Genomic DNA, 18,405 nt, shown 5'->3' on the forward strand with positions numbered 1-18,405 from the left:
CCAGGTCACACCTGAACAGTCGTGTTAGGTCATGTGGATTGTCTTCATGGGAAACCTGTGGTCAATCAGGACCTCATCTTGAGTCAACACTCACGTGTTGCCAACCATCAGTACAGCATGAGGTCTAAAGTCAGGAACACAACGCCACGACGCTTCCCGACGCGTCCCGACGCCGACGGCTTTGGCCGACGAGTCTGTCGCCTCTCGTCGGGAGAAAGGAAAAAAGTGAAACACACTGCCCCGACTGCCGCCGATCAGAGCGATTGAGTGGCGAGGACTCCCCCATAGAAATACAGACCAATACAGACCAGGGGCAGCCCTGCTCACTTTTCATTCAAACAAACTAATGCCACTGCCACAGTTAATTTCATCAATGAGACCAACATTAATCTCCCCAAAACAATTTACGTCGAACGGACGCTGAAAATGTGACAGGCGTGGGGCTTACGTTTTTTTTTTTTGACCAAAAATTAAAATTTCTTCAAATTTCTCCAAACTCGGATATATCATCTGGGGGTCCGAGGGGAGTCCAACGCAGAAGGTTTGGTTGAAATCGGGCCGGTGGTTTTGGAGAAAATGACCAAAAACCAAACAGGCGATTTTAAAAAGACGACAGACGCGGGGCTTACGTTTTTTTTTTTTTTGACCAAAAATTAAAATTTCTTCAAATTTCTCCAAACTCGGATATATCATCTGGGGGTCCGAGGGGAGTCCAACGCAGAAGGTTTGGTTGAAATCGGGCCGGTGGTTTTGGAGAAAATGACCAAAAACCAAACAGGCGATTTTAAAAAGACGACAGGCGCGGGGCTTACGTTTTTTTTTTTTGACCAAAAATTAAAATTTCTTCAAATTTCTCCAAACTCGGATATATCATCTGGGGGTCCGAGGGGAGTCCAACGCAGAAGGTTTGGTTGAAATCGGGCCGGTGGTTTTGGAGAAAATGACCAAAAACCAAACAGGCGATTTTAAAACGACGACAGGCGCGGGGCTTACGTTTTTTTTTTTTGACCAAAAATTAAAAATTCTCCAAACTCGGATATATCATCTGGGGGTCCGAGGGGAGTCCAACGCAGAAGGTTTGGTTGAAATCGGGCCAGTGGTTTTGGAGAAAATGACCAAAAACCAAACAGGCGATTTTAAAAAGACGACAGGCGCGGGGCTTACGTTTTTTTTTTTTGACCAAAAATTTAAATTTCTTCAAATTTCTCCAAACTCGGATATATCATCTGGATACGTTTTTTTTTTTTGACCAAAAATTAAGATTCCTCCAAACTCGGATATATCATCTGGGGGTCCGAGGGGAGTCCAACGCAGAAGGTTTGGTTGAAATCGGGCCGGTGGTTTTGGAGAAAAGGACCAAAAACCAAACAGGCGATTTTAAAAAGACGACAGGCGCGGGGCTTACGTTTTCTTTTTTTTGACCAAAAATTAAAATTTCTCCAAACTCGGATATATCATCTGGGGGTCCGAGGGGAGTCCAACGCAGAAGGTTTGGTTGAAATCGGGCCGGTGGTTTTGGAGAAAATGACCAAAAACAAAACAGGCGATTTTAAAAAGACGACAGGCGCGGGGCTTACGTTTTTTTTTTTTGACCAAAAATTAAAATTTCTCCAAACTCGGATATATCATCTGGGGGTCCGAGGGGAGTCCAACGCAGAAGGTTTGGTTGAAATCGGGCCGGTGGTTTTGGAGAAAATGACCAAAAACCAAACAGGCGATTTTAAAACGACGACAGGCGCGGGGCTTACGTTTTTTTTTTTTGACCAAAAATTAAAATTTCTTCAAATTTCTCCAAAGTCGGATATATCATCTGGGGGTCCGAGGGGAGTCCAACGCAGAAGGTTTGGTTGAAATCGGGCCGGTGGTTTTGGAGAAAATGACCAAAAACCAAACAGGCGATTTTAAAAAGACGACAGGCGCGGGGCTTACGTTTTTTTTTTTTTGACCAAAAATTAAAATTTCTCCAAACTCGGATATATCATCTGGGGGTCCAAGGGGAGTCCAACCCAGAAGGTTTGGTTGAAGTCGGGCCGGTGGTTTTGGAGAAAATGACCAAAAACCAAACAGGCGATTTTAAAAAGACGACAGGCGCGGGGCTTACGTTTTTTTTTTTTTGACCAAAAATTAAAATTTCTCCAAACTCGGATATATCATCTGGGGGTCCGAGGGGAGTCCAACGCAGAAGGTTTGGTTGAAATCGGGCCGGTGGTTTTGGAGAAAATGACCAAAAACCAAACAGGCGATTTTAAAAAGACGACAGGCGCGGGCGGGGCTTACGTTTTTTTTTTTTGACCAAAAATTAAAATTTCTTCAAATTTCTCCAAACTCGGATATATCATCTGGGGGTCCGAGGGGAGTCCAACGCAGAAGGTTTGGTTGAAATCGGGCCGGTGGTTTTGGAGAAAATGACCAAAAACAAAACAGGCGTTTTTAAAAAGACGACAGGCGCTGGGCTTACGTTTTTTTTTTTTGACCAAAAATTAAAATTTCTTCAAATTTCTCCAAACTCGGATATATCATCTGGGGGTCCGAGGGGAGTCCAACGCAGAAGGTTTGGTTGAAATCGGGCCGGTGGTTTTGGAGAAAATGACCAAAAACCAAACAGGCGATTTTAAAAAGACGACAGGCGCGGGGATTACGTTTTTTTTTTTTGACCAAAAATTTAAATTTCTTCAAATTTCTCCAAACTCGGATATATCATCTGGGGGTCCGAGGGGAGTCCAACGCAGAAGGTTTGGTTGAAATCGGGCCGGTGGTTTTGGAGAAAATGACCAAAAACCAAACAGGCGATTTTAACGAGCGGCCCTGCTGCACCTGCACTGTTCTATTTATAGACTTTGATAACGAGCTGGCCCCAACAGCTGGCCACTGCACACAGAGCAGAGCAGAGCAGAGAGATTTGTGCTCTGAGCAGCTTCCGAAAACAGCCCAGAAAAAGAGAACCGTACCTCTTATCAGAATGTGGCCATGACTACTGGGGCAACGAGACTTTCCTGAGCGCATTGATGTGCATTAAATGTTTGTAGGGCAAAAACTTTTCTCAGCGTCGCAAGGTAGATAAGGGGGGCATTTCTGTTTTTCTAAAAAAATCAGCTCCTAATTTTATATTGAAGTGGATGAGCCACTGGAGCGGGTCTAGCTGCACAATTAGGCTCATAGAGACAATTCTGTAAGTCTGTCTGCTGTTTTGAACACATCAAATGAGACACGACAAGTGTGGCTACAAACCAGTGAGGAAATCATGTGTCCAGAGTTTAATTTGTGGCTGTGCTGGCAATTTATCCAGAAAAAATCCTGAATGTTTTTTCGATCCCTCTCACTCTAGCGATGATGTCACTCACTCTAAGCCCTGCTCGTTAGACGCAACACACACCAATTATAAAGCTGGATTTTGTCAAAAAACTTAATGATTTTAAAGCGGCCAAATATCAGAAACTGTTGATGATATCAATAAGCTGAGTCATAGAGGAATACTTAAAAAGTTTGTCTACAGCTCAGAATTTGAATGAAGTCTCTAGCTGAAAGTATGTGGACACTTTAAAGGCTGAAAGAAGTAAGAAGATTTGAAGAGTTTCAAGACTGTTCCAATGCATTCTCTATGGGGAAAAAAAAATCAGAAATAGTTGAATATTGCAAAAAGTATGAATAGTTGAAAAGAGAAAAGACATAGCACACCTGTCCCGAAAAGGCTGAACATTTTGATATTTGAATTGTTGAAATAGCACAAAGTATGAAGGACTAGTTACATGACGAAGAAAGGCAGAAAATGGCCGAACCGAATAACAATAGTGTGAATGCTTCTGCTTCCAGCATTCACACTAATTAAGTCCAAATCTTAAAGGAAACTAATTCTAGGGGTCTCTCCTTCAATTCTGTATTGGATTGATGATGAGGGGGGTAGAATAAAAGCGGTTGTAGGGACTCGGAGGAGGGGTGAAGATCTTCCTGCCTGGCCCTCAGGGAACCAGCTGAGGGACTGGGCCGACATGTTGTCCAACCCACGGCCCGAGGCACAACCTGCTGACGGCCCAGCAGGTCAACTCCACCCTGGCCCTTCTGATGGACACGTTTAGATTCATTCATCTGATTGATTTCTTCATGATAGAAATGAAAGATTGATAATTATATTTTATACTGAGGTTCACTAAGGTTCACTTTGAAACATGAGCACTTCTTCTGTCCTGAATTAACTGTATCTTACCTTGAAGAAAAATTTAATTCCTCCACCTTTTTGAAGACTTTTCTGTACAACGTATTAAACATCATGTGATCACATCGACTGTATACGTGTCCAGCTCTCAGCAGATGTTTCGGAGGAAAGATGAAATTCTGGAGATCCTTGAAAATATTCCACTAAGTCATAAAAATAAGGATGTTACGCCAAAACCCCTAAAAACTGAAGGAAAAGTAAATAACATGATAAACTTATGTGTGTTTAGTGTAGAAAAATAGAATCACAGAAATTCAACAGCAGCAGAAACTTCAGCCTTACAATAAAGTTGATTCACCTCTTGTAAAAAGTTTTACATCACAGCACTGTTTCATGGCGGCCAGCAGAGGGAGCTCCTGCCTCAGTCATCAGAGGCGTCATGGTAACGGATGAGTTCAGCATCAACATAACAATAAAGAAAACCTTAAACCTTAACCTTAAACCCTAAAAATATATTAGTAGCCTACAATAACACATCAACTGTCTGTACTGACTTGTTTTCAAGTAAACCAAAAGGCGCTGTGTGAATGTGTGTGAAAGTGACCAACAGTGTAAAGCGCTTTGAGTGGTCCAAGAGACTAGAAAAGCGCTATATAAGTGCAAGTCCATTTACCATTTACCATCATCATGATCATCACTGAGAAAATTAATGTTAAACCTGCCAAAGTGGACCATCGTGTACATGGAAAAAAGTACTCTGTAATCCTCTTCATCATCATCATCATCTTTTATTGATTTAAATCCTTGGAAAACACACTGAGATTGAGAATGCTCATTGGCATAGCTTCAGAAATACATAAATCAATACAGTGATAAATAACAGAAAAATACATGTCTTAAAAGAACACACTAGATTTAACAATAATGGCAGATGTTTGTAATGAGAGCAAGAATGATTAATATGATATAGACAATATAAAATTGAAAGCAGTGATAATTACAGTTAATTAAGCTAAAGTTATGCTAACTCAGGCTCTGTTTTTACAGGAAGAGGAAACATATGATTTTGATGTAAAAAAAAAAAAAAACTAAATATCTTTAAGATTTCTGATGAAGAAGATACAGGATTAAAGCTGGGGAAATACATTTTTCATTTCCTTTAGCGGACAACACTTGCACAATTTCCTTCACCAATGCTGAATTATGCTTTGCAGTTATTTGAAAAAGGACGATGGATTCTTGATTTTACTTTGTTAAAGAATTCTTTGAGTTTGTCAAGGGAACACTCCACGACTGTGGTATCTATATTCCTCACATGTGCAGCACCGCTCTTATACGGCTTACCGTTGTTGTTCAGGCAGCAGTAGGCGTGCCACAAGTAGTCAGGGATGTTGACACGTTTTTGGTTATTTTTATCTTTAACCCAATTATCTTTGGAGGGAATCGCACCGACCAGAACATAGGCTGTTTTGCAGCCATTAAAAATGTTCTTGAGTTTTTCCTCATAGGCGTTCCAGGAACCACCGTTCAGTCTGATGTTCTGTGGAACCATGTTGGTCAGGGTGAAGGTGGCGCTGCAGCCATCATCTGTGAAACAATAAAGAGATACATAAAGTAGACAATAAGTCTTGTGGATATGTTGAGTCCTGAGAGTCTACAAGTGCCCAGCGCTCACTGGCTCATTCTGTTTGTTGTGGTTGTTTTCATTGTTATTCATCAGAATGCATTGTGGGTAGTCCTGAGGTCTAAAGAACTCTCTGTCTGTCTCTCCTTTCTCTTAAAACATCTCCAATTTTTTTTAGCCCTTTAGATCAACACTGTTCACATCCAGGTGCATACAGTGTAAATGCTGATGTTTATATTATTATTTTGTTTCTCTGAGTGTTTTATTCTGAAATCTGCTCTATTTTGATTGGATCACTGAGAAAACAGTCAGCCAATCAGAAAGAGAGGCTCAGAGAGGAGACAGAAAACTACACTGAGATGATTTTTGGTTCTTTAAACCACAATGTCTTGTTATGAATCAATACTCTAGAATAAAACACAAAGAAGAAAACACGAGACCTTCAATTCGTAACCCTAAGTGTTAAATACACAAATTTGCAAAAACATACACAAACAGACAAACAAACAGTAACATCCAGCTCCAGTCTTCCTTACCTTTATGGTGTTGATTGGGATTAAGGTGACCACGGTTGTAATCCTTAAGACCATTGTAGTCCGAATCTGTCGCCTGTCGATCTCCCACAGAGCCTTGATAATTACTATATTTGTGCTTCAAATCGTCCTCCCACATCATGTTCTTGTCCCAGTTCTGATTTACCAGCTACAAGGTGGAAGATTCACATCAGACAAATCTCAGATTCAGTTTCTGTGTTACTGGACAATTTTATTCAATAATTTACTGAAAATGATAGGTTGACTGTGTGTGTGTGTGTGAACTGTGTATTTGTGCATGTGTGACGTACCTGAGGCTCAATATACCAGATATCTTCCCGGTGACATGTACCATCATTCCTCTCATATACATAAGCAGAGTAGACAGGAATACGGTTGGCTGTGTCGTACCGTGTGGCAAAGTGAATCCTGTTTGTGCAAAGATTAACTGAGACACTTTCAAATATAACTTAAATTCAGATTTAACTGAGTTAAAAGAGTTGTGACTTACTGGTTTTTAAATGTCTGGCAGATGTGTTTATCGTTGTTGGTGTCGCCCATCACCTGTGGCTCTGCTCCTTTGTAGAAGAACTTCTTACACTCGCCCTTAAAGAAGAAACAGACAAATATGAACACTTACAGTTTACCACTTATCATGTGTTTTTAAACGTTAACAAAGAAAACACAAACCTTAAAATTTGCAACAAGTTTTGCGTGAACGGTAAACATGAGTGGAAGAAGGAAGAACACAGTGAAGCTCTGCATCCTGGATGAAAACTGTGAATCACGATCGTTGGTCTGCACTAATAAAACAGAGTAGAAGAAGAAAAATAGGATTCTCAACAGGGTGAAGTAACAATCTACCACTGTATGGAGGTATCCACCTGTCTCTACCTTATATAGAGTAATTAGGGGAAGTGAAGTGCTACAGTTTTTTTTTTTGATTGCATAAACACTAACATAAAAAGTACTATTACACAATTATGAAAACCTCACACTCAAGGAGCAAAACATCGGCTCAGATTTGCACCAGTAGAAGCACAATGTCAGCCTCAGACTATTTGCAAAATGATACACTACAGTGATTTGCAAAACATTATACACACATATACATTAGACACAGAAGCCAATCATGATGTCACTTCCTTACAATGCCAAAACACTGACATTCAAATTACCACACCCATAAACACAATAAAAAAAACTGGAATTCCCCCAGCATCACAGGCGATATCCTCATTGGCAAGACAACGTGTGAAGTCTTGAATGTCAAATCCATGCACAGCTCCAGCATCACTTTGGTCCCAGGCCTCCTCCATGGCCTGAATGAAGGTTACCTGAGCCTGGGCCTGGAGACTGAAACTCTCCAACACCATGCCAAGAAAACTGTGGATGGTGTTGACACCAGTTCTGGACCAGAACACAGCGGTGGAACGACTCATTGATGACAATGCATTGCATCTGGTGCATTTCTGGCTGCTTCCATTTTGGTTGAAGACAGGTGAACTCACCTGCTGAATTTTTATAGTGCTTAACTGGGAGTCACTAACAGACCTGCATTCTGGGAGCGGAGTGCTCTGGTCGGACTGTAAGGAATGATGAGTTCTTTCAGATAGGATGGAGCTTTGTCATTAAAAGCCTTGTAAGCTAGCAGAAGGATTTTGAAGTCTATTCTAGATCCAATGGAAGTCTTTTGAGCAGCAATCCGTGGCTAACACAATCAAAGGCGTCATTGGAAAAACAACAAACAGAGCAGCACAGTGTTTCTTCTGGTCTAAAGCATTACAGATGTCATCAAGCACAGACATAGTTGCGGTTATGGTGCAATAGGCTATATTATATTATAGTAGTATTTAGTAGTATTTACCAGATATTGTTTTATCTGAGAATTTACTTGAATTTTCTAATATTTTAACTAGAACGGGCAATTTTGATATAGGGTGATGGCTCCCCAACATTAAAAAGTGGTACAATGATGATTTCCATATTTTGGAGATGACATTCGTTTGGAGGGGTCAGATTAAAAATATGAGAGATGGGTTCAGCAATAAAATCAGCTGCACATTTTAATAGATAAAGGTCCAGATTGTCTGGTCCAGGTGGTTTTCTTGGATTAATAGCTTTAAAGGACAATTCCAGGCGAATTCAACTCAGGGGTGTATTTTCATATCATTTTAGGTCTAAAAGAATGAATCTGAAGATTTTCAGTTTAATCGCTCCTGTTTTGCGGTAGTTGCGTCTGTCCGCGCATCGCCACGGCAGCAATGAATGGGAGTGGATGTAAGTTCCGCTGTTTAGGCTGTTTCCAGCCCTCAAAGCCGCAATTTTTTTCCACAGACAGCGTCAGATGGCTACTCAAACATGCACCGAGAAGTTTATTTACTTCAAGCAAGCCGACATGTTTGTAAAAGTCGATCTAATTCAAAGTCTCCCGGAGTCTCGCACGAGCCCGAAGTTGCAGTGCTGGTGTATTCAGGCGCAGCCGGAGCTACCGCTTGTATCATAAACACAGGAATATCAACTCTTTACTTGCTTGAAGTGTAAATTTTTTTCCACAGACAGCGTCAGATGGCTACTCAAAGATGCGCCGAGAAGTTTTTTTTACTTGAAGCAAGTAAAGAGTTGATATTCCTGTGTTTATGACACAAGCGGTAGCTTTTCCCACTGCACCTGAACACACCGAGCACGGCAACTGGGTCTCGCGCGAGACTCCAGGAGACTTTGAATTAGATCGACTTTTACAAACATGTCGGCTTGCTTGAAGTAAATAAACTTCTCGGTGCATGTTTGAGTAGCCATCTGACGCTGTCTGTGGAAAAAAATTGCGGCTTTGAGGGATGTAAACAGCCTAAACAGCAGAACTTACATCCACTCCCATTCATCGCTGCCGTAGCGATGCGCGGACAGACGCAACTACCGCAAAACAGGAGCGATTAAACTGAAAATCTTCAGATTCATTCTTTTAGACCTAAAATGATATGAAAATACACCCCTGAGTTGAATTCGCCTGGAATTGTCCTTTAAGAATTTTCCTTTTTTTCACACATGGGACAGGTTGGAAGAAGAAGAACTTTTTAGTTGTGGCAATGTGATATGATGAGCTTCAACAGCTGGGTTTGAAGGTTTTTCATCAGTATAAATATTGGAAACTATCCCTTCTTTGGAGATAATTTCAGTCAAGATTGTGGTGGCCCTGAAGTGCAAAACACAACGGCAAAAGAGAAAACACAACACAAAAAGAGAAAACACAACGGCAAATCAGTAAACACAAAAGCAAAAGAGAAAACACAACACAGAAAGAGAAAACACAACGACATTAACCAAACCGGAAAAGGTAGGTACCCTCGAGTGGAATACGTCAACGCGGCCGCCATCTTGGTCAGGGGGAAGCCGTGTCTACTTACTGCACTAGTCAACAGAGGCAGAGGTCTATCAACCATTAAAATCGCCATAACTCACCGAATATTCAACCGATTCTCAAGCCGTTTGGTTTATTATAAATGTCAGACACTTATGATACAACAACAACAACAAAATTTTGAAAAATTTTATATATTTTTTTTTTATGTATTAAACATACACTTAGATACTCAGACACCCCACATGCATAAATACACTGTTTTCTGATTTGCCGTTGTTTAGTAATTTGTCGTTGTGTTTTCTGTTTTTTTGTTGTGTTTTCTGATTTGCCGTTGTGTTTTCTCTTTTTGTGTTGTGTTTTCTCTTTTGCCGTTGCGTTTTCTCTTTTTGTGTTGTGTTTTCTCTTTTTGTGTTGTGTTTTCTCTTTTTGTGTTGTGTTTTCTCTTTTGCCGTTGTGTTTTCTCTTTTTGTGTTGTGTTTTCTCTTTTGCCATTGTTTTCTCTTTTTGTGTTGTGTTTTCTCTTTTGCCGTTGTGTTTTCTCTTTTGCCGTTGTTGTCTGATTTGCCGTTGTGTTTTGCACTTCAGGGCCACCGTACAAGATAGCTATAATTTTTTCTGGTAAGCTTGATTTGATTTTAGTAAACCGGCCTGATCACAAACCAGTCTGCCATCCAGTACTCCCATTACCCTGGCCTGCTCGACTGGACAATCCCCATTTATCACATATTCCATGTTATAAACTCTGAGGTTACTCCTGTGTTTTTTCCCTGTTAAAGGGTTTTTTGGGGGAGTTTTCCTCAGTCAATGTGAGCGTCAGTCGTCAGAGGATGTTGTTATGATGCTGTGTAAAATCCCTTAAAAACTGCTTGTAAAAATGTGCTATTCAAATAAACTTTTATTGCCTTTGAATGTGATTCTGTTGTTTTCTTTCATGTGACAGTATCGTGTCCACCTGTCTCTACCTCACATTTTGTCATAAAATTCTTGAACACAATATGTAATAAACTTTGCTATTTTTGTAATTAGTTGTTACATATTGCATCAGTTATTACAAAATGTGGGTGTTGCACTTTTTCTGAAGAAAAATGCAGTAATTTGTTGCATAAACCACCAAAATGAATGTATGCTTAATTATATATTAAAAATATTATGCCATCAGAACAACATTGACTTTAAAGGAGCATTATCGCAAATCCAAATTCTTAATTCGGCCACTAGATGGAGCCAGGCGGAGCATATCAGATATAAACAAGTGGGCAGCTGTCAGAGAGAGAGAGCAGCCCCCCCCCCCCTCCTCCTCCCTCCTCATCATAACAAAGACAAATGCTGCATTTGCCCCACAAACACTATACTGTTGGCGATTTTTTTTGTAAATTTAGTTATGGCTCCCCCCGACCCATCTTTTGCATATTTCAGCTTATTTTATGCTATTACTGTATTACTGTTTATGGGTGTGGCTATTGCAATAATGCTCCTTTAAGCATACCAGCATGAATCATGAATAAGAATTCATCTTTAAAACTAGTAGGATGTTTCATTGGTGAGGAGTGGATCATGTAAATAAAATTTGAACATGTTAAGACACTGCATGATGGACTTACAATGAACTGATGTTGCATGGCGAGAAATTTGCCATGGCGCCACAGGCAGACCGTTATGTGTAAACATGCTCTGTGCAAGTGCATCAAACTTGTGAGAGATGGGATAGATTTCACAATTTATGAAGAAAATAAAGTCACTTCCTTTTTTAGGCCACAGAACACAGAACTACATGGCAGGTAGCAGTTCAGAGTAGTGCCCCAAGAACAGAGTTTGCAGTCCCTTCTTATACCCCACTTTATGACTCTGGTTACTTCAGAGCTAATGGTGCATTCCAGTTGTACTGGGAAGTCGGACTTTTCAAGTTCCCACTCAGAAATTTCACCTGGAATGCACCTTGAAGTCGGAAATCCGACTTGGAAAGTGGGACGAACCTCACCAACCCCAACTTGACCACAACGTCATAAAAACTTCATCCAGAATGGCTGCGCCATACATCAACAGTAGTGAAAGCTCTTGTAATATATTATTTATTAGCATGTCTGTTTTGTTTTTGTGAAATTAAATAAGTGGTACATGTAGTACTGTCCAACATTTAGCCTATCTGTGGACATGGTACAGTATGGTTTAAATACCGTTCTATGCGTTGTTTTCAACTGGTATTGCTAATAACAGCTAACAACAGCTAACAACAACAACAACAGGAGGTGTACATGTTTTCCGACTTGTTTACTGGACCGTCAACTCGGGTGTGACGTAATTCCCAGCTACAACCTCCGACTTCCAAGGTGACTGAAACACACCATAAAGGCACTTCCAGTTTGGAATGTGGAATGTGGAATGTGAAAAATAAAGGGTGTATTCACACCTGTGGTTTGTTTGCTTTGTTCCGTTTCAGCAACTAAACCAATACAACTGTTGCATTCCTTTTGGGGGGTATTTTGTGTTCACATGGTAAGATTTCCAAGCGGTCCAAAGCTGTAAACAAATGCCATGCGCTAACCAACTGTTCTCTTATTGGTCAGAACTCTTACCAGGGAAAAATAAAAAACATGGAAGAGTTGTATCAAGGGCCCTGATAATTAAAATCCAATCCGAACCACAGTTGGATCCCAGACCCGACCCAATCTGATATGACAGCTGAATGACAGCCTTCAGCATAGACGTTGTAGGATGACTTAGTAGAGGTGACTTTCTAAGTCTTGCAGAGAAATATGCCAAATGTAGCTCAAAATGGACTGCCAGGTAGGACAGATAGGGAGGGCAGAGGATGGGGAAAAAATGCTGCTGCTAATGGTAGCAATCTTATCGATAAAAAATAAAAGAAATTTATCTCAGTCATCATTATGCTGCGTTCACATGGACGGCAGACGGCATGCCGGACTCCATGTTGGGTTAGTGGACGAGAGAACGACGGTAAAACTTAGGGGAGCACGGCAAAAAATACTGTGGACGGCAAACGGCAATGCCGTCCCAAGTTCAAATATTTTAAAGTAACATTGCAGAGTTTTTCGGCCTTAAAATAATGTTTCCAGACTCACTGCAATGGTAAAAAAATGGTTAATAGGATGAATGGTGCTGCCGCCGCAGCCTGAGCGGGGTCGCGTCGGCTGAAACTGCACTATGTAACTTCCCTGCACGGGTACGAATCACCGCCCCCCCTCCTCCCCCCTCCCCTCTGCGTCGAGGGAGAGACGTGGTGGGTAAAAGCGAAACTTACGGTTCCCCTCCGGTCGTCGTTGCCACCGCCGCCGCCGCACCCCTCCCCCTCCCCCTCCCCCGACCACCCGCCACACAGTCTCCTTGCAAACGTGGGAAATACTGTCGTTTATTAATGGGAATAAACGCTGGATGCGCTGGCTGATATGTTTCGTTTTCGTTAACTTTCGTTTTTCCCACCAGATGGTGGAAGCACTGAGCTGAAACTCCGCAATGTTGCTTTAACTTTTGCCGTCTGCCACGACGGTATCCTCAACCAAACGTGACGTGTGAGTACGAGTATGTTGACAGTTTGTTTGTTTTTACCGTTCCGTCCAGCGGTATTTGCCGTTAACCGTCTGCCGTTTGCTGGACTCCATGTGAACGTAGCATTAGAGGAAGTGACCAAGTGTTAACAAACAGGGTGTTATAACAATGAGCATGGCTTGTGTAAACTGATTTACTAAATCATTACCTCACATACAGTGCCTTGCAAAAGTATTCATGCCCCTTGAACTTTTTCGACACATTACAACCACAAACTTACATCTATTGTAATGGTACTTTATGTGACAGAAGAAATTGAAGGGCCAGCACTCACAAAATGACCTTTAGGTAGCTTTAATGGAACAGGTGGCGAGTACACTGAAGAAGACTGTTACTGTTGAAACGTTTGTACCTCGCCACCTGTTCTATTAAAGCTACCTAAAGGACATTTTGAGAGTGCTGGCCCTTTGATTTCTTCTATGCTTATTTGAGCCATGCACCCATTATAGATTGACCTGAGAGAGTGCTTGCTGATTCTGATCTGAAAATATACATGGTCTTCAAGGTTTTGAAAGTTCAAGTGGTATGAATAATATCATACATATTTTAACAGCAGCAGAAACTACAGCCTCCCACTTTATTGTAAAGGTGATTCACCTCTTGTAGAAAGTCTTATATCACGGCATTGTTTCATGGCGGCCAGCAGAGGGAGCCTCTGCCACAGTCATCAGAGGTGTCATGGTTACGAAAAAGTTCACCATCATCACAACAAATAAATTGAACTCAACAAACTTATGTGCATGTAGAAAACCTTTAGTGCAATATATATATATATATATATATATATATATATATATATATATATATATATATATATATATATACATACATTAGTACAATAATAGAATCAACTGTCATAGTGGCTTGTGTTCAAATGAACCAGAAGGCCACTGATGCATCATGGGTAGGAGGTTTATGCAATGTCCAAACAGTGTTGCTGCTTATACTCTATATCTTTATCATTTATTTTACAAACAAAGAAACAACCAACCAACCCACAGGCCCACCCAGGTTCATGCTGGTCCTAGACCTTCATACAGTATAACTTGATGTGTTCATAGCATTACCTACAAATAAACAAAAATACTGATTAACCAAACTATCTTTGATCAATCAGGAAACAATATAAACAATATAATAGATCATAGAGAGTTGTTGTTCTATACAAATAGTCACTATTATTCTTGATATCATCAAAAATCATACAAAATATGAAAGAGCTCTTTAAAAAATAATCTGATTGGACAGTAAATATAAACACATGCTCGCTGCTGAGGAGCCTTAGAGCAAAGTAAAGACGTGTGCGTTCACTCGTCTCTCCCCAGACAGATGAAAGTTTAATCAAGCTGAGCTCAACAGGCGTCTCCTCCTCCTCCTGCTGCTGCTTCAGACCTCCTGAGATAATCTTCATTAAATAAACTCTGGAGACGACAGAGTTTTGACTTCACCTCCGTCAGCACCTTGATGCTGCAAAAGATGAACCAGAGACTGTAAACACACCGAACCATTGTCAAGGTCAGAGTCTGGCCTTAAATTAAGACCCAGCAGGTGCAGGCTCTAATGCCCCATGTTTATGCATTAGGAAGTCTCTGTTCTGACTTCCTGAATACTGTAACTACTGAGTGTTGTTTTTACTGATGGAAAAAGGTTTTTACTTCTACCTTTAGGTTCAACTGAATCATGTACATGGAAAACACTCTTTAATCATCATCATCATCTTTTAATCCTTAGAAAACACACTGAGACCTGCAAAAGGTTCAGAAATACAGACATCAATACATTGATAAACACTGGAAAAATACATTTAGTTAAAAAACAGACTAGATTTAAAAATATTGGCAGATGAGCAGATGTTTGCAATCAGAGCGATAATGATAACTATGATACAATTAAAAAAACTATAAAATGACAATTACAGTTAATTAACTTTTCAATTCAACCTGTAAATTTTGTGTTGTTACCAATGAGTCAACCTGAAATCCTTCATTTCAATAATGTGGAGCAAGAAGCTAATGTAATGGAGGGACCTCATGGTTTTGATTGAACGATCTACAGAACCAGTCCTGTTGAATGCAGGTCAGGCACCGCCCCGGGGTGGATGAAGATAGTGAAACATTTGTAGACTGAGAGCCTTGAGCTAAAGGTAGCAGTTAATGTAGCCAATGCTGGCTAATGCTAATGCTAATGGTATGACTGGGGTTAACTTTATTGCTAATGCAGACCCTGTGGGGACACCACTTAGACAATTACTTAAACCATAGTTGTGTGGTGCATTGCAGTTGTTGAAAAAAAGCTCTTTTATTTTCGGTTCTTTTGTTGCAAGGAATTCTTTGAGGCTGTTAAGGGAACACTCCACCACATCGGTATCTTCATTCCTCACAGCGGCAGCACCGCTCTTATATGCCTGATCGTTGTTGTCCACGCAGCAGAAGGCGTGCCACAAGTATTCAGGGATATTGACACGTGTTTGGTTCTCCTTTATAACCCAATTATCTTTAGAGGGAATCGCACCGACCACAACATAGGCTGTTTTGCAGCCTTTAAAGGTGTCGTTGTGGAGTTTTTTCTCATAGTCGTTCCAGGAACCACCGTTCAGTTTGGCGTTTTGCGGAACGATGTTGGTCAGGGTGAAGGTGGCGTTACGGCCAAGACCTACAAAACAGTAACAGAGAGACACAGTAAATTAGACAAGAAGTTTTGTGGATGTGATGAGTCGTGAGAGTCCCTGAGTGCCCAGTGCTCACTGGCTCATTAGGCTGCCAGGCCTCTAATGAGCCACTATTCTTCTTCTTCCTCCTCCTCCTCCTATAGGGAATCCTACTTCCCAACCATACACAAAAAAAACACCAAACTTTGCACAAAGGTCCAGTCCTATGCCAGATTTGTGCAATAAACGTGTAGGCTACATTTAAAAAAAAATTGAAAATTCCTAGATCAGCTCGCAACTTTCACCAAAATGTAGCCCCAATACTTTAGAAGCTTTTGTACAATTAAATCCAGTGCAAATGATGAAGTCCATCACTCTGTATTTTTCAGAACTGTGAAACTTATTAAACCTTTCTTGTCCCACAAATTTGCTACACTGCATATCCAGACCGTCCTCCACAAAGTTGACACCCAGCTTTTTGATATTTGAAAAATTGAGCCTACAGTGCATGAAAACGTTTGACTGTTAACAGCACCTATAGACATATACCAGCCAATTCTTGCTAAATAATTTTTCAATCTTCCTGACAATATTTAGGAGTCGTGGTTGATGAAGTTTGGCAAATATGAGAATTTTATCTCAGAAACTAAAATTAAGAAAACATTTTCAATTCTGCTCTCACGGGAACAATGGGAGTCAATGTAAGAGTGGCATTTTTAAACATTAGCTTTTCTCTTATGAAGCAAAACACTTATTCTTGAAAACAAATCAGCAACATGTCCATGCTGTCACAGTGCAATATATGTTTTATCAAAGGTCTCATTTCCAGCCAATTAGCTGAATGACTTAGGAAATGGTTCTTGGTGTCAGAGGTTGTGAATTAAAGCCTCAGCTGAGGAAGAATTGACATGTAATGCTGATGTTCTTGTTGTCTTCCTATTTTGCCTACTCAGAATTGCCTTAACTTTGTCCAAAATTGCCTGGCCCCGACCTTTGCTGTGAAGCAGCTTTAATTGTCGTGGTTAACCCTAACCCCAACCCTATTCACTAAAATGCATAGTTGGTATCCCTGAGGTCTAAAGAACTCACTGTCTGCCTCTCCTTCCCCTTAAAACATCTCCTATGGTTTTTTTAATGCAGATGTAAACATTGTGTTCTTCCAGGTGTATTTAAATGTAGATGTTTATTTGGTTTCTCTGTGTGTTTTATTCTGAAATCTGCTTTGTTTTTATTGAATCACTCAGAAAACAAGTCAGCCAATCAGAAGAGTGTCTCAGAGCCAACAAAACAAACAGTAACACCCAGCCTTCCTTACCTGCATGGTGTAGATTGGGATTGAGGTGACCACGGTTGTACCCCTTGTTTTTATAAAGACCAAGATAGTCTGAATTTGTCGCCTGTTTATCTCCAAAATAGTTTTTATTCATTTTCTTCAACTCTTCCTCCGTCATCATGTCCTTTCCCCAGTTCTGATCGACCAACTACAAGGTGAAAGATTTACATCAGACAAATCTCAGATTCAGTTTCTGTGTTATTGGGACAAATGTAATCAATAATCTCATTTACTGAAAATTATTGTTTGATTCCCATCATTTCATATTTCTAACTGTGTATTTGTGCATGCGTGACGTACCTGAGGCTCAATAAACCACCGTGTTTCCCGGCCCATTTCATTATTCTTTTCATATATATAAGCAGAATAGACAGGAATACGGTTGGCAGTGTCGTACAGCGTTGCAAAGCGGTACCTGTATGTGCAAAGATTAAGTGAGACACTTTCAGTTTTACGTTTAACTCATATTTGACTGAGTTAACAGAGTTTTTTGTCTTACTGGTTTTTAAATCTCTGGCAGATGTGGACGTAGTCTTTGGAGGCATCAACTTTTGGCACAGATTTTTCATAGAAGAACTGATCACACATGCTCTTAAAGAAGAAATAGACACTATGAACACTTACAGTTACTACTTATCATATGTTTTAAATGTTGACAAACAAAACACGAACCTCAAATTGTTGCACAACTTCTGCGTGCACGGTGAAGAAGAGTAGAAGAGGGAAGCACACAGTGAAGCTCTGCATCCTGGACGAAATTGTGAATCACGATCGTTGGTCTGCACCAATAAAACAGAAAAAACAGGATTCATATTCTCAAGTGAGATGACAATCTACAATTGTATCCTGTCTCTATCTTATATATATATATATATATATAAGAGGACGTGAAAAAGTGTTAACAAAACAAAGGGTGGTTTCTGCTACAGAGAAAAAAAGACATTGTGGTGTAACTTCCTGTTACAGCAACAGTCCCTGACAAGGCAAAAGCTCATGGAAACAAATAAAAACTCAAGTTATTCAAATAATATATATGCATAATGTAAGAATGTATAAATGAGAAATTGTTTATCACATCTTCACTTTTGCTCAGTGATGTGGTCAAGTGCTGCAAAGAATGACCTTGGGTAATGTAAACAACAACAACATGCATGTCAATGTTTCCTGGTTAAGAGATGATAAGAAGCTCACGG

At 40.4% G+C, this 18,405-nt stretch overlaps 1 protein-coding gene across 2 annotated transcripts; it reads right to left on the minus strand.

The window, feature by feature from the left end:
- Positions 1 to 5,264: 5,264 nt before the first annotated feature.
- LOC146986112 (endonuclease domain-containing 1 protein-like) lies at positions 5,265 to 17,989 on the minus strand. 2 transcript variants are annotated; one of them, XM_085779780.1, is made up of 5 exons: positions 17,885 to 17,989; positions 17,712 to 17,803; positions 17,513 to 17,627; positions 17,195 to 17,360; positions 5,265 to 5,737 (listed from the first exon to the last, which is right to left on the minus strand). In XM_085779780.1, the coding sequence occupies exons 1-5, from the start codon at positions 17,957 to 17,959 to the stop codon at positions 5,352 to 5,354; spliced, it is 834 nt and encodes a 277-aa protein (XP_085635906.1). In that variant the 5' UTR covers positions 17,960 to 17,989; the 3' UTR covers positions 5,265 to 5,351. The 2 variants fall into 2 exon arrangements, with proteins under 2 accessions (XP_085635906.1, XP_085635905.1); XM_085779779.1 differs by lacking the exon at positions 5,265 to 5,737 and adding an exon at positions 15,366 to 15,884.
- Between the last annotated feature and the right edge of the window lie 416 nt (positions 17,990 to 18,405).

This window comes from Trachurus japonicus, chromosome 6 (assembly GCF_045865225.1).
Source record: "Trachurus japonicus isolate A0001 chromosome 6, Traja_1.0".
Classification (NCBI taxonomy): domain Eukaryota; kingdom Metazoa; phylum Chordata; class Actinopteri; order Carangiformes; family Carangidae; genus Trachurus; species Trachurus japonicus.

Coding starts and splice junctions, on each gene's coding strand:
- LOC146986112 (XM_085779779.1), bottom strand. CDS start 17,959: ATGCAGAGCTTCACTGTGTGCTTCCCTCTTCTACTCTTCTTCACCGTG. Junction 17,361..17,512: donor GGTGGTTTATTGAGCCTCAG/GTACGTCACGCA, acceptor TTCACCTTGTAG/TTGGTCGATCAGAACTGGGG. Junction 15,885..17,194: donor TCCCAATCTACACCATGCAG/GTAAGGAAGGCT, acceptor ACTGTTTTGTAG/GTCTTGGCCGTAACGCCACC.